The 24,340-nt window shown below is 32.9% G+C and overlaps 2 protein-coding genes across 5 annotated transcripts; both read left to right on the top strand.

Moving 5' to 3' along the window:
- The first annotated feature begins 6,314 nt into the window (after nucleotides 1–6,314).
- On the top strand, nucleotides 6,315–9,445 carry LOC145090590 (eukaryotic translation initiation factor 3 subunit A-like). Of its 4 annotated transcripts, none has more exons than XR_013701661.1 (8): nucleotides 6,315–7,536; nucleotides 7,687–7,767; nucleotides 7,878–8,014; nucleotides 8,089–8,150; nucleotides 8,228–8,308; nucleotides 8,377–8,578; nucleotides 8,989–9,213; nucleotides 9,297–9,442. XR_013701661.1 is itself a non-coding variant. In XM_079028734.1 (8 exons), the coding sequence occupies exons 2-8, from the start codon at nucleotides 7,520–7,522 to the stop codon at nucleotides 9,150–9,152; spliced, it is 744 nt and encodes a 247-aa protein (XP_078884860.1). In that variant the 5' UTR covers nucleotides 6,315–6,610; nucleotides 7,172–7,519; the 3' UTR covers nucleotides 9,153–9,445. The 4 variants fall into 4 exon arrangements, 3 of the variants coding, with proteins under 3 accessions (XP_078884860.1, XP_078884859.1, XP_078884861.1); XM_079028734.1 differs by having other exon boundaries at nucleotides 6,315–6,610; nucleotides 7,172–7,536; nucleotides 8,989–9,445; XM_079028733.1 differs by having other exon boundaries at nucleotides 8,989–9,445.
- Nucleotides 9,446–15,909: 6,464 nt separating this feature from the next.
- Nucleotides 15,910–17,819, top strand: LOC145087402 (putative glutamine amidotransferase GAT1_2.1). Its single transcript, XM_079025352.1, has 4 exons — nucleotides 15,910–16,096; nucleotides 16,312–17,039; nucleotides 17,142–17,348; nucleotides 17,440–17,819. Exons 1-4 carry the CDS (start codon nucleotides 16,006–16,008, stop codon nucleotides 17,683–17,685), a joined length of 1,272 nt encoding a protein of 423 aa, XP_078881478.1. The 5' UTR covers nucleotides 15,910–16,005; the 3' UTR covers nucleotides 17,686–17,819.
- Nucleotides 17,820–24,340: the final 6,521 nt, after the last annotated feature.

The following is a 24,340-nucleotide window of genomic DNA, read 5'->3' as shown; positions in this document are numbered from 1 at the left end:
TCACAAGAGTTCCGTACATATAAAGAACGTTGAAATCCGAGTTATAACGAAGAAGTTATGTCCCGTCGAAGTTTTACGGCTAAACCGGCACGACACCGCGTAACATAAAAAGTGAATTTTTGATAAATTACTTTTTATCCATAGCAATCTAAACTAAAGTCATATTATATGTTAAACCAAAATCGTGTATATAGAGAACGTCCAAATCTGACTTCGTATGAGTAAGTTATGATATTTCTAAGATTTAGCATGACAATGCATAACCCGGAATTCGAATTTTTGATCGATCGATTTTTAGTCGACACAATCTAAACGAGAATTAAAGGTATTGTTAATAAGAACTCAACGATATAAAGACAGATGAAAACAGACGTTGGATGACAAAGTTATGAATTTTTAACGTATTTTAATTGTCTAAATCTATTAAAATATAACTCTAAAAATAATTAAAAATTTGGCCGATGAAGTCTAAAAGAAAGTCGTAGCATGTGTCACCACCTACGCGTGGATATAAATAACGTCAAAAATGGAGTTTGTATGCGAGAGTTACGGAACTTACAACTGTTGGGTTTTCTAGGCACCAAATGTACTCTAAACTAGCTAGTAGAAAAATCGAAACTACGATATACCTAAGTGTACATGCAACCTATGGATCTATGGTTTCATGCTAATTATATCTACCCTAGAAAACAAAAATACAAAGAAGAAAAACATACCTCTTATGTAGCCCTTGATCCCCATGCTTGAGATCTCGTCATCCACGAAGTTGCTTGGATGAGAGGACCCAAACCAAAATCCCTCTAATGGTATCACACCCAATGACACCAAAGAGTGGAATAAAAATAACTAGGAGAAGGGTCAATTTCACAAACCCTAAGAGGGTTAGAAATCGTCCCTATGAGAGGAGGAAGAAGAGTTGGCAAAACTTCAAGCCAATGTGCAAGGAAGAATGAAATCCTTAAGGCCTTATTTATATCCTTGGATCCATTCGTAGGTTTTGTACTCCTTCCCGTGTGGCATAGAATACCTAGAACGAAATTCACTCCCTTTCCCATGTGGAATGGAGTGATTTTCATCCAACCCTAATCCCATAAGGGTTCTGGAATATTCCTGATTAACCAACTATTGGTTAATTAAATATTCAACCCTTTAATTAATTAAACTGTTAATTAATATCCATAATATATTTCCAATTAGTTTCTAATTAACTATTAACCATAATAATTAATAAACCAATTTCTCCTTTATTTATTCTACTCAATTTGGGTCTTGAGGGCAACCCAAAAGGACCCTGTTATTATTAGAAATATTACCAATAGTTAATGACCTTGGACACTATTCCCAACACTCATCACCACCACTTGCCACACCACCCTCACCCACCACCAACCAAAACCACCACCCACTACCATCACCACCACCCGTTACTAGTATCCCCACCACCAATCATACCACCCACCATTATGACCACCATCCCCCACTACCACCAACCACTACCCATCACCACCAGTCGCCACCACCACCCATCACCCCCACCACCACCCATCAGCACCACCCATCAGCACCACCCGTCACCACCACCCTATCCATTACCTACCAAAACCACCATACACCATTACCACCACCCATCACCCACCACCCCTTCACGTCATCACCACCCACCACCACCCATCTTCACCACTACCCACCTCCCACTACCTGTAACCACCACCACTACCATATGTGATTAAATGCATATAATCACATAAATCGTATGTGATTATATGTATTTAATCACATAAATCACATGTGATTAAATACATATAATCATATTTGATTATATGTATGTAATTACATCTAATTCTTGAATCGAGTAAGCTAAAATGAATCTTGTCGACATAAATCATATGTTATTGGATACATGTTATCATATGTATCTAATCACATATGATCATATGTATTTAATCACATATGATTAATGTGGACAAATTTTTTTTTCACATATTGATTTAATAGTTATTCTCGCGTATATAATAACATGTAATTATATGTACTTAATCATATATGATTTATGTCGTCGATATTTAATAGTTATTTTCATGTATAAAATCACATATGATTATATATATATATATATATATATATATATATATATATATATATATATATATATATATTTAATCACATATATTTTATCTGGACAATATTTATTGTCGTTTTTTGTATTCAATAGTTGGTCTCATGTATTTAATCACATGTGATCATATATATTTAATCACATATGGTTAATATGGACAAAGATCTTTTTTACATCTTGATTTAATAGTTATTCTCGTGTATATAATCCCATGTGATTATATATATTTAATCATATATGATTTATATGGTCAGTATTTAGTAATTATTCTCGTGTATATAATCACATATGGTTATATGTATTTAATCATATATGATTTATATGGTCAATATTTAATATTTATTCTCGTTTGTATAATCAAATGTGATTATATGTATTTAATCACATCTGTTTTATCTAGACAATATTTATTTTCGCATTTACAACTCAATAGTTGGTGTCATGTATTTAATCACATATGATTAATGTGGAAAAAGTTTTTTTTTTCATATCTTGATTTAATAGTTATTCTCGTGTATATAATCACATGTGATCATATGTATTTAATCATATGTGATTTATATGGTCAATATTTAATAGTTATTCTCATGTATATAATCACATGTGATTATATGTATTTAATCATATATGATATATGTATTTATTCATATATGTTTTTTATTTTTTGATATAATAGTTGTTCTTGTGTATATAATCGCGTATGATTATATATATCTAATCACATATAATTTATATAGACCTTATTTGTTTTCACGTTGTCGATTCAATAGTTTTGTCATGTATTTAATCATACGTGATTATATGTATTTAATCACATATGATTAATATGGACAAAGACCAACTATTGAATCAATAACCTAAAAATGAAACTTGTTCATATAAATCGTATGTGATTAAATATCTGTAAATGCAAACCTATACTAACCTAAAAAATATATTCTTCGGCTCTAAGAATAACTTGGAAGTAACCAATAAGGAATTAATTAATAAAAACAATGACGATAAACCCCCAATTAACTAATAGAGATAAATAAACTCATGACAAACCATTTATTGTTCAAACTCTATGATCAGTGGAAGATAAAAAAAAATGGGACCCTTTTTATAAAATATTTCAACTTGAAGTCATCAATCGATCAAATACGTAAAATTAAATGTCAACCCACCTTGGAAATGTTGAACTGATATGATTAGAAGAGGTAGGATTTGGTATGTATTCAAAAAATTATAATGTCATGTATTGCTTATATTGAAATATAAATAGTATTTTAAGTGTACATTTAACGCTTTGTGGTATGAGAAAGTGATTTGTAAGTTACAAAAATCAATTCTATAAAAGATTACAATTAACATATAAAGTTAAAGTAACAGTTCACAATTACATATTTACACATGCAAGTCAAAATTACCTCAAAAAGTCAAAGATGATTTTGAATGTGCAATTTGAAAATGCATGGCTGCTTCAATTTGGGAACATGGCTACGTGAGCTAGAAAGTGATTTAGGCGCTGTTTGATAGTTGCTGACTGAGTTAGATCTGACTGAGTCAGGACCTGACTGGGTCTGAAGCTCTGACTGTATTTGTTTCTGACTGAAACTATATTGTTTGATTAAGCATCTGATTGGCTGTGTTGACTATAAAAAAAATGACCATTTTACCCTTTTATTTTGTTTTATGCCGGATAAAATGAATATGTTTAATAAAATATTTGGATAAAATTGATGAATAATCATACAACATCGAATTAAGCATAAATAATTTTAAAGTCTGTAAACACAGTGTTATCAAAGTCTATACACAACAAATGTTACCAAAGTCTATACATGATTGTAAACAATCACACCAGATCTACACCTAACCATTGCTTTATGTTTGCCCTTTCCTACATAACTCTTCAAACTTACAACGTTTATCATCAGTAGCATGAATTGGTCAAAAGTTATAAACCATAATCTTATTTTTCTTTCACAACCACACTTGTTTTTCTTGAAAACATCAACAAATGTCATATAATCTGTAAATAAACAAAGTAAACAGCAAGATCCATTGACAAGCTTGTCGATGACTTTTGAAATAAACACTATAAACAAAAATCATATTTATGAATCATGATCATTAAACTCAAATTCACAACCAAAAAATAATCATTTCACACCAAAAATAATGATCCCAAATCATCCCTGAAGCCTTTACCCCACAATCATACATCATTCCAGTAAACGAATTGCCCTATTTCGAACCCAATTAAGCTCAAGGTTTTTTTCAAATTAAAAAACCAGGGCAAGAAAAACTGAATCGGACCTTTGGTAGCTTTGAGAAAATGAGCCATCGCAGATGATGAATTCTTGGGAGAAGCAGCGAACCGTTGAACAACAGAGGAACATAGAAGTAAAAGAAGCAGGGTCGATGTAAGATGGTGCTGATGGTCGACGACGAAGAAGCAAAATCAATGTTGAAGAGAGCTGATGGTCGTGAATGTTGATGATCAATAGAGAAGAAGTATAGAACGGTGAGGGGAGAACAGAGAAAATATGGTCAGTAACAAAGAGATTGAGAGCGATGAGAGAGACTCGATGGATATCAGGTTAAGGCTCCTTTTGATATACTGTATTGGTGGCGTTGGAGGAGGAAATCGATAGACTATAAGAGGAGTGGCAGAGAAGTCTAGAGTGGTGAAGGAGAAGGAGAGCGATCGAGGTGGTTTGCATAGAGCTAATGAGAAGGAGAAGGACTAACGAGGGAATAAGTGTGTATACGATTTGGTCAACATCTTTTTTTAGAGGACTCGGTAAGAGTTATGGGGACCGGGTAAGAGGGTAAAAAGGCTACTATCAAACGTTCTTACTGGACCGAGTAAGAAAAAATCTTTTACTGGACCTACTAAGAAGTAAATCAAACAGACCCTTCTTTTACTAATTCAGAATGCATATATGAACAAATATCGATTCCCGCGTCTATAGGGAATGTGCCAAAAAAAGCCCAAAATCTAAAGGAGAGAGGATTCGATTCCCGCATTCGTCAGTGATGGACTGATGGGGATGGGGATGGGGACGGGGTTAGCCACTCGAGAATGAGAAAAAGGATGATTAACTCCGCCCCATCCCTGCCCGATTTCCATCCCTAGCCGGGTAATTCACTAGGCAAACTCATTGCCTAATTTATTTTGATGTGTTTTAAGATTGAAAACTATGAGACTATGATTAAGGGATGGTTTTTTAGACGGGGTACTAGAACATTATTATAATACTCATGATTGACACCTCACATTTTGATTAACTAAGCTTTCGAATTACTTTTGGGACCATTTGTTATCCACTACAAGAAAAATCATGAATAGCTACAAAATTTTTTTACGGAATCAAAATCCGTAACAATTTTAGTACGGAATATGCTATAGAATGGCTTGTCGTAGCTATAATGCTACGGAAGCGGTTACAAAATTGCATTCCATAGCTAAATCCTAAATAGCTATGTAAAGTTTCTACGGAATCAAGATCCGTCGCTATTCTACTATGAAATATGCTACAAAATGATTGGTCGTAGCTAATTTGCTACGAAAATAGCTACGAAATTGCATTCCGTAGCTAAATCATGAATACTTGTAACGAAATTGAAACCTGTAGATATTTTACTATAAAATAAGCTACATAATCTTTGGTTGTAACTCGTTCGTTATGAAACTTGTTATAGAATTCATATTCGTAGCTACTTGGCTAGAAAATTCGCTACGGAATCAAAATTTGTAGCTAGTTATCTACAAAATTGAAATCCGTAGTTATTTTGCTATGAAAATTTGCTACACAATAAAATTTTGTAGTTAATCTACCATGAAACTTGTGACGAAAAGATTAATCATAGTTATTTGTGTATACGACTTGATTCGAAACTTGGAAAATAACTACGAAATCAAAATCTGTGGCTATTTCTCTACGAATTATTCCGTAGTTAAATAGTTACGTAATATATTTCCCGTAGCAAAATATATAAAATTATTTTAAAGGGAAACTAGAAAAAATCTTAAAACAAAAGAAGAAAATGATATCATCATAATTTAAAAAGTTATGATTTTTTCTTAATTACCTAAATAAAAAGTATATATATTACGTCTCATTATTTATTTTTACTTACGCTACTTTTCCCCAAATCATCGCAGTAACCCCGTTAAGTGTTCCCTCGTTTTCTATCTTTGACTTTGGTGGAAGCAGCATAATTTTCCCCAAATCATATCATACGTATCACATTTTCACATTTGGAAGCAGCATAAGGCGATCACGCATGAAAAGGAGTATCTATGACCTCGGTGGCAAAGTTGATCCGAACATCTCAGTCATTTGCGGTGTAATTAGGGTTCTGAAAGGAAACGACGACATGTGATTGTGCAACGAGGTTGTTAATCTTAAATGAGAAACGGTTCGATCAAATGGCGGAGGGAAGGGACGTCCGTGAGATCCAGTCTAGCAACCGTTTAATTCTCACCTCCCTCAACCTAAAATCGTACTCTCTCTCTCTCTCTCCCTCTCTCTCTCTCTCTCTCTTACTTCAATTGTAGTCCAATAAGCCAATTGACTTAGGGTTTTACACGGATTGGTGTTAAAATTGTTAAACAATCGATTTTTTTATTCAAAGCACATTGAATAGGAATTGAATTCTTCCTATTAAGTTGTCGTTATAACGATATAATTTGTAATTTCTTCGGCGATGCTCTAGTATAATTTGTTTAATAAATCTTGTTCAAGAGTTGAATGCGAGAAACAGAACAAAGTATGTAACATGATTTTTGTTTAAGCCAATTATTGTGTTACTGATTAAAATTTTGTAAGTTTTCCTATAAAATTACTTGAATATAATAAAAAATTCTCAGTATTATGCCTCTCCAAGAGTCTGGTTTCTGAGAATAATAAAGCATATGATATTCTACTTTGTTTCTGTATGCATAATGTTTATTATCTCAAATAAAGTCAAGCATTGCTGGAAAGGATACTGTTAGGGAGGATGATTTTGATGAACTGACTTCCGATTCCATAGTTAAAGATTATGATATATCAAGCATATCAGGTTCAGAAAATGAAGAAAACAGAGAATTTGATGCAGTGATTCGACTAAGGGATTGGTGGGAAGTATGAAGCAGAAGATTTTTATGCATCTATCCAATGGAGAAACGATTTCATTCTGGAAGTGCTTGCTTCTTGGTGACTCTGAGAAAATTCTCTTTGAACATGGTTTACATGGGTTTACAAAGGACGATAATACCCCTTGTGTGACAGTGAAGGAACATGATTTTTGTTTAATAAATCTTGTTCAAGAGTTTAATAAATCTATTGATGCTGTCAAGCATAATTTCATTGTTGTGAAAGTTGACCGCATGAAGGTGCAATTATCTACTTCAACTCATCAGTGTCAAAGATGGAAAAATCACAAAAGTAAGTAAACACATTAATATCCTTAAGCTCTTTATTAACATACTTTTGTATTACAGGTTTATGTTTTTTGGTTCAGATTCATATAATTTACATGTGGATTTTGTTTGTTTGCATGTAGCCCTCTTCTAATCCACTGGCTTTGACTTTTAGTGATGCGTTTCTTGCTATAAATAAGGATGACATTCCATCTGGAAGTGGACCCCATATGTTTGTGAGCTATGTAGAAGAATGGTTTGTTTTTTTTTCTCTTTACCTAATATACATATTGCTTAGCATCATAACTGTTTTGGAAATATCTGCTATTTCTTGCTAATTCCATGTTCTTTTTGAATCATACACAGTGAGATTGCATTTGTTGCTAATAGGAAGAACACAGATCAACACATTGTGCTATTTGGTTGGTCTTCAGATAAGAATAATGAAGCTGAAATGATAGAAATCACAAATGATGCATGGATTCCAACAATTAATCTTCAAGGTAACAATGACATCTGCTAATAATCTTGATTAATTTATTTCAATAATTCTAATAAAAATTGCTTCCTACATCAGAAAACAGTGATGATAATCTGATATTGGCTGAAGAGAAACTCCGCCATGAACACGAACAACAGGTAATCTACTTACTTTGTAAAATAAAAAAAAGATGTAAATGCCCAAGTTTACTTGCTAATTTATTTTCTACATGCAGCTTGAGGTTGAACTGAGCAGAGAGCGTCATGAAAGAGATTTGAAGGAGAAGTATAGACTTGCTCGTGTTATGGAACATAAGGTCTGTATTGTAATTTGTATGTAATATCTTGTCATATTTTCTTATAAAATATTCATGTATGTGCACAGATGGAACTTGAGGAAAAAGTTGTGAGCAGGCGAAAGGCAGAGTATGATAGAATGAGAGCTGAGAGAGAGGAAAGACTTGGCCAAATCCTCAAGGCACGAAAAGAGGAAAGGGACCTAAAAAGGAAAATGTTGTTTTATTTGAAGACTGAAAAAGAAAGGCTCAACAAGCTTCGTGAGGAAGAAGAAGCCCGCAAACGTGAAGGTTACTTTTTACTTTTTCTTTTTGTAAATTATATTTTGCAATTTTGGCTCGTCCCTTCATTTTCAAGTAAAATAACCAAAATTGGAAACATTATGTTTAACTTAGGGGCCAAAAAGAGCCCTTTTACTTTGGAGAAGGACCATACTTGTTACAAGAACCTCAAATAAGGACCAAATTTGCTTTTTTGGCATAACATTGCAAAAATAGGCAATACTAAACAAATAAACGTTGCAAAAACCTCAAATACGTTAAAAAGAGCATCATTAAAGACTGAAATTGCAATAAAACTGTTTTGGGACCAAAATTGTATAAAAATATTATTTAGGTCCAAAAATGTAGTTTATGTAAAGCTGAAAAAATCAATACCTATTTTTGCTGATCCAAACACTTTGTTTGTTTGGGATTTACAGAGGTTGAAAGGTGCAAGAAAGAGGAGGCTGAACGGAGGGAGCAGTTGGATGAAATAGCTGAAAGGCAAAGGAAAAGAGAACAAGAACTTGAAGAAAGAGAGAGGCTTAGGAAGGAAGCTATCTTACGTGGAACACCGCTCAATGACCCAACCAGGCCGTTCTGAGCTTCAAAGCTAAGAATCTTAATTGAAAATTTAAATGAAATATTGCTAATTTCCATATAAGGTAGATGATTTTATTAACATATATAAATATTTTATTATGAGAATTATAAATAATATAATTGCACTAACGATTGTATTTGACAGAATAGCAAAGATGATGGTTCAGACAACAATTTGATTGGTCAATTTGGTGTGAGATTTTATTATGCCTTCCAAGTTGCTTGATGATAACATTATGTATAAGATAACATTTTATGTATAATTTGTAGCATTTTGATGTATTGGATATTATTATAGTTTCTATAGAAATACTACTTTTGATATTATATTAATTTTATTTTTATAAATCGATATAGATAGTTGAATTCAATAACCAAATTATATAAAATAATGGTACAAAACAATTGCTACGAAATTTGCAATAGAAAAACTGCTACGGAATTGACTACAGAACAATTTCTACGGAATTAGCTATGAAACAATTGCTACGGAATTAATTACGGAACAATTGCTACGGAATTAGCGACAGAAAAATTGCTACAAAATTTGCTACGGAACAATTACTACGAAAATTGCTATGGAAAAGTTGTTATGGAATTGGCTATGGAAAAATCGCTATGGTATTAGCTACGAAAAAATCGCTATGGAATATGCTACGGAATTGGTTACGGAAACATTGCTATGAAATTTGCTACGGAATATGCTACGGAAATGCTATAGAACTCAAATTGCAACGGATAGATGTCGTAGAAACTATCATAGCAAAATTGCTACGGAATTATAATTTCGTAGCTAAACAGTTTGCTACAAGAAATAAAGCTACGGAGTCTAATTGAAAATTTACGTAGCAAATTCCGTAGTTATTTGGCCTTAGCTACGAAATTTTATGTTTTTGTTATGGAATTTTTCCGTAGCTAAATCGGAATTTTCTTGTAGTGATCCACATAGCTTTTAAACCCTAGAACTTTTATTTTAAAGCTAAAGTGGGGTTTAAATGTTTGTTTTCTAAATAGTATTACCATACCAAAGACTTATAATAACTTTAATAGAAAACAATCTCCATTTTGTGGTTCTAAAACCTAACCGAGAGACAAACAAGTGCAAGTCTAATTATTTTGTCAAAATTGAAAAATGTTGAGAACTTAATGTTAAAAAACAAAACAAAACAAAAATTTAGTTTCGAAATTAAAAAATAAAAATAAAAACCTAATTAGTGATTTTTATGTTATTTTTTTAGTTTGACACGTCGGCAGTCAGATATTTAAATATGACATGTCAACATGTCACACTGGTGGCAACCCGGTGCCGGTAAATGGTCAATATTGCAACAAATCTTAAACATAATGTTTAAATTGCAAAAAGTGTCAAAATCAAAATAATAATAATAATAATAATAATAATAATAATAATAATAATAATAATGATGATTTTTGTGCAATTTTCAGTTAATTAAAATAAACAGAGAGGGTTCTGATCATCTCCAACATACGTACAGATTTATATATACAAAAACAAATCTAATCATCTTTAAATTTTATATGATATAATTCCTTTTTTTTCTTCCATCTCGTTGCGTATATCAAAATTGCTCATGCCTCATGCATGAATTTAGCTAATCTCATTCATTCACGTAAACCTACATTTATAAATAGAGCACAATTCAATGATTCGTCACATTTTCTGAAACATCCACATTTAAAGATGAAGTCGTTAGCCATGGTTGCACTTCCATTGTTGGTGGTATTACTAATCAACGGTGCAACACAGACCATGGCTGTCTCATGTGACCCCACACAACTTGTTGCATGCTTGAATCCGATTGTTAAAGGAACACCACCACCTTCAAGGTGTTGTAAAAAGCTCAAGGAACAGAAGCCTTGTCTGTGTCGATACGTGAAGGACCCAAGTTTTGGCAAGTTTGTCAACTCCCCTAATGCCAGGAAGGTAGCAGCAACATGTAAAGTTCCGTTTCCTAAATGTAAATCTTGAATGTGTAGCTACTTAAAATTGAAGGCAATTATATATATATATATACGTGAAACATTGGGTTTATTGAATAAAAGTATGCAATTTAAATTTATCTGAAGGTGCAAGAAATTGTATATGGTTAAGTGTAACAAATTACACCTCATCATCAAGGATAAAATCGACAACTTCCTAGAAAAAAGTTGTACATAATACACAAACACCGATACATTGAACAGAGACGTTGGCCTTTCGTGATATCCACAGGCCGAAAACAAGTTTCCAGTTAGTTTCATAAGAACCCTTGTGGTTTAATTATGACCATTACCAACCCAAAATATTTCGAAATAACAAACTAACCTACAGGTTCTTTTGAATCTGCTTTTCATTATTTAGCTACAATCGGAAAACAACCGGTTTACCCTTAAATGTAAAAGTGGTATTGAACTTGTTAAAAATATTTAGAAAATGTTGTTTATATGCAATATATGCTGTATATTTTAGGCAGGGGTGACAATTGATGACATCACATTAAAAAAAATATAAGACACGAAATAAAATTGAGACGAAACTATAATTTGAATTAATGTTCGTGTCGTGTTCGTGTCAAATGTAAAAAACAGAACGACGTGTCGTGTCGTGTGCGTGTTCAAAATTCGACACGAAATTGACACGCTTTAACATTTGTTTGACGTGTTTTCCGTGTTATGTATGATTAAGTATTAATTAAATAAACTAATTGTCATTTTATATTATCTTTGTCCTGTTTGTCGTTTTTTAATTGGGTCGTTTTCGTGTTACTTCAAAAAAACAAGACATCATGTCGTGTCGTATAGCATTCGTGTTACATAAAACATTGTTGTGTCGTGTTATGTCAGATAAAAACACGAAACAATGACCCGATTTTCTACCTCTAATTTTAGGTGCATTACATTAAGAAATAGGTAATTGAATTGAATTACTTTTATATAAGATACATATTTTGTATAAAAAATAAAATAAATCATTTCAAATTCACATTCTATTAAATAAAATTACATGATTGATTCATATGGTTTACGAGGAGTGACATAGTGAGGACAACTATCAGAACTGCTACGTAGTTTTATAATTTTCAAACACGCATCCAACTATTAATTCCTATAACAAAAATGCGACAGATAATCAGGCTCACCTCTTATTTTGCTCCTCCCTCTCTCAAAAACCCTAGTTTCTAGGGGTAAAATTGGTATGATACCGTCCATTTAATTTTTTTCCTAAACCGTCTACCGTGCAAATTATAATTGGTATAAAAAAATTCTAACAAACGTACCAGGCATAATTGGTGCCAACTTATTTGACTACCAATAAGTTCGGTTGGTACATGTTGGTAACGATATATACCAACATGTTTAGAGGTTTTGTGAAGGAATATTTCAATGTTGTTGAACACCGTGAAAGTTGAATGAGGCTTTTGTGAATGGATCAGATTATAAACACGATTTAGAAAGAGTTTATTAGTTTCTACCACGAATTTAAATTTTTTTAGTAACGGGGAAAAATAGGGCACCTCAACATTAATTTAAATTTTAAACTTACCTAATACGGTAGATGGTAAGATTAGAGCCTTTAAATCTTAAACATCAAACACACTTAAACTTGAAATATATATATATATATATATATATATATATATATATATATATATATATATATATATATATATATATATATATATATATATATATTGAATTGGTTGGTACGATACTACTATGGTATTGACAACGTTGTACCATTATTGTACCATGATTATGTAATTGGTATGCTACTACCAACCAAACATGTTGGCTACCAAACATAATAGTTACCAATATTATTGGTTCGGTTGGTAACATATTGGTTGGTTTTTCGTAGTACATATTTTTCATCCCTACTAGTTTCGATCGACACTACTCTTCCCTCACCAACGATCCATCTAAAACACCGTTCTTACAGTCACTAAGAGGTTGTTTGTTTTTTAGAAAAATCTCTTCAGACAACTTTTTGTTGCACATCATAGCACACGCGCAACACTTGCAATCTCATAGCAAATTGTTTTTTGGAAGGTTTCGGATTACAAAACATCTGTGCATGTTCTGCTCAAAACACACTTGACTTACCTCTTCAAACCTCTTCAACTTTCATGTTTCCAAGTGATTTTTTTTTTAGAAATTTAGTATAACTTATTTCTTTTAAACTTTGATTTTCTTTTTAAAACTTTGATTTACGGATTTCATAAAATTTCTTTGTATAGTTTCCACAATTTTTTATAACGTAATTTTGTAAAAAAAATATATTTAATTTTTTAAAGTTTTTTTTACCGTTTTTTTAAATAATATTTTCAGTTTCGATTGCATCTTTTTTAACAAGTGTGATTCTTTTACGGATTTTCTAGACATTGTTTGCAATATATTTTTTATTTTTTTTATAATTTTCTTTTTTTATGTTCTCTAAAATTAGTTTTTTCTAGAAAAAAAAACTGATAGCTTCTTTTACATTTTTTAGATATTTTTTATAGAAATTTTATATTCTTGTTTTATACATGTTCTTTTTAGTATTCTTTCATTGTTTTAAGACTAAAATTATTTAAATTTCGGTGTTGAGAACTATTTTCAGTTTGTAAAATCATTTTTATTTAAATTTCAGTTTATTGCAGTAGCTTGCAGATGTTAAAAAAGAAACAAGCTTTTTATTACAGGCTACAACTGTTTGGTCCTCCTCTTCTGATGCAGAGGGTTGTTGAGGTCGTCCATAGACTTTATGAATTTTATCTTTGAAAAAACAAACAACACCTAACTATCATCTTTTCGATGACGTCATGAGATCCGGAGATTGAAGAAGGAGGTGGAGGCGGAGGCGGCAACTTGAAGAACAGTGGTAGAACCCTAATTAGTAGCTATAACTGGAAAAGGAACCTGAATATATATATATATATATATATATATATATATATATATATATATTATTTTTAGATTTATTTTGCATTTTAAAATTATTTTTAGATTTGGTCTCACAGTCTCACAAAATTAGAATGGTCTCAAATGAACCTGAATATATATATATATATATATATATATATATATATATATATATATATATATATATATATATATATATATATATTTGTCATCCAAAAAAAAGTTCTTAAGGCTAAGCCCATATGACTTTCATGAAAGTGCACCATGTTCCATGAAGGTGGATTCAATCGTTGTTCTAATTTTCCTATCTATTTAACACATAAACATGCCGTAGTACTTTGCTTCACAAATTTATGTAAAGGTTCTTCTACACGAAAAAATAATTTCGATCTATTTTAATAAATAAATATATTTTTATTATATATTCACACTCTTATTTATTTTGTTATGTATCGTTTTGTGGTTATTTTAAATTAATTATTTTCCATATGTTATTTTATGGTTTTTCACATAGTATTTAAATGTAATAGTTATAATAAATTTAATAATAAATAGATATCAATACTATTAGAGGACTTACCTTTTAATTTTTAAATTTCTAAATTAAAACCTCATTAGTTTCCTTTGTTTATTTATTTATATTATATGTTTAAATGTAAAAGAAAACAAAAAAACTTCAATTTTAATAATTCAATATTTTTTTATTTTTCTTATAAATTCAAGTTTTTCAAATATTTAAACCTTTATATTTTTTTAAAATAAATTCATACGTGAGTCTCATAATCAGTTTAGTTTATAATTAACATGTTTTATAATGTTTCACCTTTAATGGTCATATGTACGTACATTCTAAAACCCGTTGTAGGGATCCAATTAATCTGGATGGCATCTGCATAATTCATCTCTATGATAAATTTAAAAAAGAATTAGATGAAAAATTGGAATTTGATTTGTAAGTATAAAACATATTAATTAATTTTCTAACATTAGTGGATTACAATGTATAAAATAGATAATATTATCACTTAATATTTCCTGTTTTAAAGACTATTTAAATAGCATCAACTAACTGTGTGGATTCTAGATTGTCTATTATTTAAAATCACCAAAGAAGAAATAAGTTTTGGTTTTTAATTAAATACACTTGGGAGCATATTCTTCCAAATATCCATTTGAATGTTTATTGTAACTGTTGATTTGGATTAGTCGATTTTATAAGTAACAAAAAGAGTGGATCAATAATCGGTTAAAATAAATAAATATTTGAGTTGAAGATAACATGAGTCGAGTTAAATTCATATGCAAATATATTACTTTTCAACAAGCTAAACTTTATATATAAATAATATTTTGTTTAAATTATATAAGTATAATATAACGTATTTATCTTTAATAGAAAAATGTATGTATTTTAAGCTATATTTAACACGTTCAACACAAAAAATCTTTAATTTTAGCTTTTTTTTTTGTAAGGCCTTTATTGTAGTTAGCTAGCTATAAATGTATCAAAATTAGAACTACTAATTAATATCATAACTTCTAAAAAAATACATGACAATGAAACATATAACACTAAAACCGACACAAAATACATCCAATAATAATAATAATAATAATAATAATAATAATAATAATAATAATAATAATTGTTCCCAAATCCCTAAATTAAAGTATAGCCAAGAACTATAAATGGATAAAACCTCCACCGGTGGTGTATTTAGTTATAATATCCACATAACCCTTGACACGTCACACTGCCTTCAGTTTTGACCTACCCTAGTCGCCATCTGATGACTACCCATATATTTCCACGTGGCTTCCACTCCTTCCTCCCTATAAATACATATCACCTCCTAACCTTCCATGTCATCATCAAGTTCCACAACTACAGCATCCGCGGCGCCTCGATTGTTTTCGTTCTCATCTCCCTTTCTATTTCTCAAACAACCGCCATGTCAACCTCTGATCTCGCCGTCATCTTACCTCGTGTCATCATCGTATCTAGACGAAGCCTTCGCAAGAACAAGTTCGTTGATTTCGTAGGTACGTATTAATTAATTTCTTTGCTAATCGATCCCACCTGAACCACGAGAAATTCGGATCTTTTTCTTTATGAATGTGGCTGTGCTTTTGATTAATTACTTTCACTCTTTTCATCATATATTTATCATAAATCAATCGTCTTTTTATGAACAAAACGACGGAATCATGTCGATAAAACGATAATTAATTGAGATAGGTGTTTTTTTAATTATCAGGCGAATATCATCTAGATCTTATAGTCGGATATGGAGCTGTTCCGGTGATCGTACCCCGAGTGGCCGGTGTTCATACGCTGTTGCACAGTTTCGAGCCGATCCATGGAGTCCTTCTGTGCGAAGGAGAAGACATCGACCCATCGCTATACGAAGCTGAAGAAACCAATCTCTCCCCGGAAGAATTGGAAGAAATCCGGCGTCTGCATGTCAGCGACACCGCCATTGACAAAGAAAAAGACACAATAGAACTATCGCTCGCTAAACTTTGCCTCGAACGAAACATCCCTTATTTAGGAATATGTCGAGGATCACAAATCTTAAACGTCGCATGTGGTGGCACCCTTTACCAAGACATCGGGAAAGAACTAACCAAAAGTCGGCCGCAAGAAAACAAAGTGATCCATATGGATTACGATAACTACGATGGCCATCGTCATGTGGTTGAAATTGTAAACGACACCCCTTTGCATCAATGGTTTGAAGAGTCTTTAGAAGACAACATGGAGATTCGTGTCAATAGTTATCACCACCAAGGAGTTAAGAGGCTGGCCCACCGGTTTAAGCCAATGGCTTTTGCATCAGATGGTTTGATCGAAGGTTTTTATGATCCCGATGCTTATAATCCTGAAGAGGGTAAATTCATCATGGGTTTACAGTTTCATCCTGAGCGAATGAGAAAACAAAATTCAGATGAATTCGATTATCCTGGATGCACTGCAGCTTATAAGGTAATTACTCTATTAAACAGTGAGCACCATCATCCCTTTTCAAAACCAGATAATCAAACATTTTGTAATGAATTATATGTAACATGATGTGTAATGTTGTAGGAATTTGTTAAAGCGGTTGTGGCATATCAACAGAAGCTGAATAGCACAACAAAGGTGCCAAAATCTTTAAAGCTTGATAAGGAGTTGGAGCAAAAGAGAAAGGTTATTGTTCGAAGCTTTTCTCTTGCAAGAAACTTATATGAAGGAGGTAGCAATATTCGTCAACCTAAAGAATCTGATCTTAGACCAGGAGCAGAATTTCTTGAGGTATGAAATATGTACATAATAATGGAGTTTGGTTTCATTTTTTGATTCTTTTTTTCTTTTTAAGCTTTTGGAATTAATTTGTTAATTTCAGTCAAATACAGCATTGAGTTTGCAACAAGAGACGAGGTTGAAGCAAATGGGAGCAACAGTGAGGAATGCATCTTCATACATGGAGAGATTGAAGTTGAATGAAGATAGAGAGAAATTGGCAAGAGTTGTGATGGGGAAGATGACAATTGAACAGTTATCTGATTTAAATATCTTCTACCACATGATGGGCCAGATTTGTTCTGAAATGCTGGAGAAACATCAGCTTCAAAAAACCAATGATCAATAATAATCTTTAGTTTTCTTTATCAAGAATCACATGAATCTTGATGAATTAACAATAATAAAGATCAATCTTGTTGTTAACTACCCGTCCAGAAAGATTTATTAAGTGGTGAATAACATGTTACTTTTCCATTTTCACATGCATCTATCTATGTTGTCACTATTTTCCACCTTCTTTGTTGTTGCTTGACAGTTGGAAATGGGCCTGTATTAGTCAAACGATGTCCTGTTGGTTATATAATATTAAATAAAACAACATGTCTAATTTACTAACAAGTCAAAATCAATTTCCCATTTTATCCAACTAAAGTCAACAAAATCATACCTAAATTGATCATGGAGCGAATTTTAAAATTTTGTATTAAAAATGATAAAGTTGCTCTCACATTTCACAATTTTCAGTGAGACCCATGATCAAAGTATGATGAGATGGATCTGATCATTGAAATAAACTCGAAATTGTTCGATTGTTTCATCAAAGATTTTGTGGGCATCATTTTCTGAAATGAAGTTGTATGAATACAATCGTTTTCCAAGTAGGTGAGATTTTGATTTGCAGACTAATCGATTTATGAAATGAAACCATGAACGATTCTATATAGCGACAATATGTCGTCCCTATATCTTAAAATGTCAATAAAAATTGTCAACTCTATAGCGACGACTAATGACGTCCCTATAGGTGCTTATTCTTGTAGTGCATGTGCACAATTCCGTGAATTCGAAGGATCGCTTTTTCTAACAAAAAAGTACGTTAATTTTAGCCGTAAATTCTCAATATATGTCAAGATCACGAATTTTTCCCAATATACACATTTTTTTTCAAATGGCCTTCTTATTTTTTTTAACAAAAATGATATTGTTTTTACTTGATTCTCTTCGTGGAGATACTCTCTTTTCAGCGAGTAGGCTTTTTCATGTGTTCTTATGTCTAAATGACCAATAAGTTAGATTAAAATTTGAAGAGAAGCTCGTTACTTGTGTGTGTTATTATGTCCTATATCGGAAAAAATAGAGAAAAGAAAGAGACACACTGACGAGTCAAGAATGCAATAAAATTATAATTTCATAAAGTAAATGAACACAGAAGGTAAATAAATCTAGTTTAGCTCTGATTGGTTGGAATGTAGCAAAGTTACAAGTACAATGAGTAAGTTCTCTGAAAGTGCGATTCCTATAACCTATGCTACAACATTATTTATAGTGCTATCAACAGTCACAAAAATATACATAGAAACTTCGACATCTAAGTGCTAAAACGTAAGTGCTCTATGAAATACATAGATATATCGAGGGTGTGTAACCTTTGATATAGACAACTCAACAACCTTCGACATTATGATCATAAAAATTCGATAGAATATCTTCACAACAAATTGAACTCTACATTATCCCCCTTTGTGAAGAGTATTCAAGTCTTCAAACAGAAGGTAATGCCTTTACCACTTCCATCGACATCTTCTTTATCTCAAATTACCAACAAATAATCTTCCTTATCTCCTGCCTATCAACATTAGAATTCTTGTACTTTGCAATTCTGAGCAGGATGTTGGTAAAATTTGTTGTCGAATACATGAACATCAGTGTAAAAGAAATGCTTCCTCTGCTTCCCTTTCACTTTCTTACCTTGGAACACCACTCTCAAAGGTTTCAAAATGATCTCCCTGTCATCAAACTATTCCAGGTCCACACCATTAATTATCGACTTTGAATTCTTCCTAGGCTTGTCATATGTTTTGGCTATCTCAAAGTCAGATAAACCAAGATGGGTTGGAAAACAATCTATAAAGTTATTCATATAAGCAAACCCTAATACATAAGCTCTCTTATCATTCACTTGCTTATCATCCAAAGTTTTGATAAGATATTCCAAAGTGATAAGATCATTTAGATTCATCAAAAGGAAATCAACGATGGTGAACTCACATACACTCTGATCTACTCTAATGACCTTGTATCGATAGTTCTAAAGGAGATTCTCAAACACATCATCCTTCAATATGGACACCAGCTTCACAATTTTCTTTAAGGACCAAATCTCCTCCTCTTTCTTCCCAAGCACTGAATTAAACCTCATCTCGACATACTTGAAGTTTTCATCTCCATGGAAATTATTAGCAAGCTTGAATTGTGCAAAAGTAAACATCGTTGGATTATAGGAGGAGCTTAACTTCTTTAGGTAACAGAGGTGATCAACCTTACGTCTTCTAAAACCACTCCTCTTCACGAAGTTATCAAACTTTAAGTACAACTGCTTAGAAGTTTGCTTCACACCATACATGTTTTCTTTCTTCTTGAACACCAACTTTTTCTTACCAGTTGTAAGAGCACTTTCTGGCTGTTCCTTAAAGATGTCTCCTTCTAGTTTATCATGAAGGAGATCATTTGTATTCACATCCAGGTGCTCTAGAAGTAGATTTTCAGAGGCCGCTGCATTCAACAAAGAAGTGATTATAGTCATCTTCACAACTAGAGAATCGTCATCTCCCTTCTGTTGGATTCCCTTGACCATCAATCTTCCTTTGCAAGTTTTACCACCATCTATCTCATCCTTAACATGAAACATCTTCTTGTTTTGAAGTCCACTCAACTTGATATCCATAGCCTTTTCCCAATGCATGGAGTTCATCCTCAAGGCCTCTAGTTTTGACTCATTCTCACACATCAACGTGTCATTGATTGATAGAGAATACCTCACTTGAGTACTTTTCTTGGTGGTCCTCTGGATAATATCTGGTTTGATTTTTGAAACACCTACAGCTCCACCCTTATAACCATTATCACCTGAGCTCCCACTATTTCCAGGTTTATCAGAACTCCCATTGCTTCCTGAATATCTACTTATCATTATACCAGAAATAGGTTTTGCATGATTCTTGAATCCTCCCATTGAAGAATCTGAAGTTGGACTGTAAACACCAGAATGAACTGAACCCGACTTCCCAAACTTAGGTGGATTGCCTATCTTCGCAAAACTGACTTTCTTCAGCCTTCCAATAGAACATGTCTTAGAAGCATCTATCACAATCTTCGAATCTAGCATCCTCCTAATGGATACAGACTTCCTTATCCCCTCCTCACTCATATGAACAAATCTTTTGTGGCATAGAGTGGATGTTCCAACTCCTTCAACAATGCTTTCTTCCTCTTCAGAAACCTCCACCATACATAGTGTACCATGTTTCTGACCCTTAACAATGATCAAGTTTCCCTTCTTCACCTTCCACTTGTGATCACCAAATGTAACAGGATGACTTTCATTATCAAGTTGTCCAACTGATATCAACATCCCCTTTCGATCTGGAATGAACTTGACATTCTTTAAAGTCCAATATGCACCCAGAGTCGTCTTGAGAGCCACATCTCTGACAACCTTGATATACATACACTTGTTATCTGTCAATCTAACCTTTCCTTGGTAATGCTTGAAGTTCTGCATCGCATCTATGGAATGACTAGCATGAAATGACGCACCATAATCCAAGATCCAAGATTCTATTGAGTTTTCAATTAAACATATGAGCGTGTCACCTTCAAAATCTTCTGTCATATTCATCTCTTTTTGGCCTTTATTTTCCATGAGCATTGGGCAGTGATTTTTAACATGACCACTCTATTTGCAATTCCAACAGGTCACGCCCCTCCTGTTGTTCTGTCCACCTCTCCTTCTTGACTTTGATCTTCCACTACTACCACACTCTCTGTTGAACTCCCATCCTCTGTCTTCAATACTTAGAAGACTACTAGAAGCCTCTCCAGCACTTCGTCTACGTACATCCTCACCATGGATTAAATCGTGAATGCCTTCGAATGTTAGCTTAGCACCTCCAGAATGGTTCATGTAAATTCTTCTGGTAGAGGTAGTTTTCAATTTTCATTTTCTAGAAACCTAAATCTTTAACATTGAGCTTGTCGATCTTAACTCTCCCGTCTTCAGCCATAACTCTGATACCAGTTTGTTAGGTGATAACAAAACAAGTTAAGCACTTCAGACAAATATCAAAACAAACTTCAATTAACTTGCGGAAATAAAACTTCTGAAAATGTAAATCAAGTGAACACAATATTTAACGTGGTTCAGTCAATGTGACCTACATCCACGGGCGAACGAGAAAGAGAGAGAGAGAGGGAGAGAAAGAGAGATAGATAGATAGATAGAGAGAGAGAGAGAACTTTATTAACTTCTAAGAAAAAAATACAATCACATACATAGGTTACACTCACTTAAGCTCTCAAAACAAGAGAATCTATATTGCTTACTAATTGCTCCAAAGGAGTGCTCTCAACCTCACAAACTTGAAAGTTCTGCACATTTCAATGATAGGGATATGAGCCTATTTATACTTGAAGGATCAGCCCTAAAACCCTAATGGGCCAAGCCCATTGGCCCATAGGTTCATGAAAGGTGTCAACCAATCACAATTCGTCATGCAACATCTTCTAGAACATTATCCTAATATGAGCATCAACAACACACATGATGGATCATCATGATCCATAATGGCATATCAATATTCAAGAGTGGCACATCAAGATCACCATGGCAAATCAACCATCATGGTGGCACATCAAGCAGTAACCCTTGAGCATCTTCAACTTCTAAGCTTCCTAGAACAATCTTGAGCATCATCGGGGACTTCATAGCATACAACTCATCAAGGAACATAAGTGGCGCATCTACCTTCAAAGTGGCACTTCTTCCTCCAAAATGGCATATATAGACAATAAGTGGAGATTCCATATTATGGATACCACTTCTTCATCCATAATTGCACCTCCACCTCATGGATGGTGCATCCACTCTTGAATGGCATATCATGTCACTTTGTGGCATCTCAAGTCACTTTGGCATATTATGTCACTCTGTGGCATATCTTGTCACTCTGTGTCATATCTTGTCACTCTGTGTCATATACAAGCATAGGACGGCGTATCTTGATAATAGATTGTACATCCATACACCAGGATGCTCTATTCCACTTCCAGGAGCTCTATACCCACTTTTGGAATATCCATTCCTTTGTTAGGAGATCCATTCCTTTGTCAGGAGATCCATTCCCTTCTCAGATGATCCATTAATTTGTCACATGCTACATGAATCACAAGTGCTCCATGTTGGACAAGACTTCATACCTTAACACTTTCTCATGCTTTATCATCTCTTCTCTTTCTCTTAATAACATACATTGCTATTCTTTTTTACTTTCATATATCTCTTTCTTTCTACTCTTTCTATTTCTTTTTACTCTTTCTCTTAGCCTCTTAACAGTCTCTTCTCATACTTTTCTATTAGCCTCTTGACATCCTATTCTCATAATCTATACATACTTTGATTCTGTCTTTATCTTTATCTCTTCTTTTAGCCTCTTAACAAGATTTTCTCATACTCTTTCTCTTTTCTATTATTTCTTCCAACTCTTTCTGTTTGCCTCCTAATAGGCTCTTCATACTCTTACTCTTCTTTATTCTTATGCCTCAACATACTTTTCTCAACTAGACCAAACGACCTCACAGTGGCGAATTTAAGATTTGAACTAAAGGGTGTCCACTTCAAAATTAGGTGACTAAATTTTTTGGAAGAAAGATATAGTTTATCGGGTCGGTTATCGATAATACCACATGAGTCAATATAAGCTACTAATTATGTAATATAAACTACTGATATTCATATTTATTATTTAATATAAGCTATGGACATGAACTAACATCACATCTTATTTAGAGTATGCCATTGAGTTGCGATTACTTATTACCGAGACATTTATGATAGATAATAATGCACTTGGTCTATACTTAAGTTAGTTTCAATTTAGATCTTCTAATGTCAAAAAACTTAAATAATCTAATAAAAATATGGGAAATAATAAAATAATAGAAAATACAGAAACCCTATATTGAATTTAAGTAATAGTATATTTGAAATATCATAAATTAATAGGAATAGTAAAAATCGCTAGTACCCTTATCAATTGCAGACAACAGGCTTTTTCTCCTACTTTTCAGTTTACAGAGAAATACTTTTCCAAATCTCATTCACTCCTCACTCAAAAACCACCTACATGATTTCCAAGAGAAGAAAGACTAATCCCTGATTTTGAAGAATAAATATCACCAACCGAAGAGGTGGAGAAGGGTGCAGAAGCAGATGTTGATGGACGACAGAGACTGAACAAAGTTAAATAGGGAAGCGACGGGATGTAGTTGCGGCCGCCAAAGAGCCGTATATCGATAGAGTTATGGAGGTTAAGGACGGCGGCCAGTGGTAGTGTACGATCCAGGAAACTCGAATTATATGGAAAATCAATGACTTTGTGAAATTGTTAGGTTGTGAAATTGGTTGGTACTTGGTACTAATATTTTCTTATTTTTTTTCTCACTTTGTGTTTCCTTTTCTTTCTCACCGTTTCCATGTTATATATTTTTATAGTATCTTACAGTTATATATGGATTATTGATTTAGTTTGGTTAAAAAAATTCATAGGTGTCCTTCTAAAAATTTCAAGGGTGTCCTTCTAAAAACTCTCATATATTCTCTAAATACAATTTCAAAGTAAGGGGTGTCCAAGGACACCCTTTTAGTATACATAGGTTCGCCCCTGCGACCTCATTTCTTGCTCTACTCTAAGGGAATAACACCCGATTTCATTACTGGGCACGCT

This window comes from Lactuca serriola, chromosome 2 (assembly GCF_051521515.1).
Source record: "Lactuca serriola cultivar US96UC23 chromosome 2, Lser_US96UC23_V15, whole genome shotgun sequence".
In the NCBI taxonomy this organism is placed as follows: domain Eukaryota; kingdom Viridiplantae; phylum Streptophyta; class Magnoliopsida; order Asterales; family Asteraceae; genus Lactuca; species Lactuca serriola.
The sequence above is the reverse complement of the archived record's forward strand: the minus strand, read 5'-3'. Positions and strand labels throughout refer to the sequence as shown.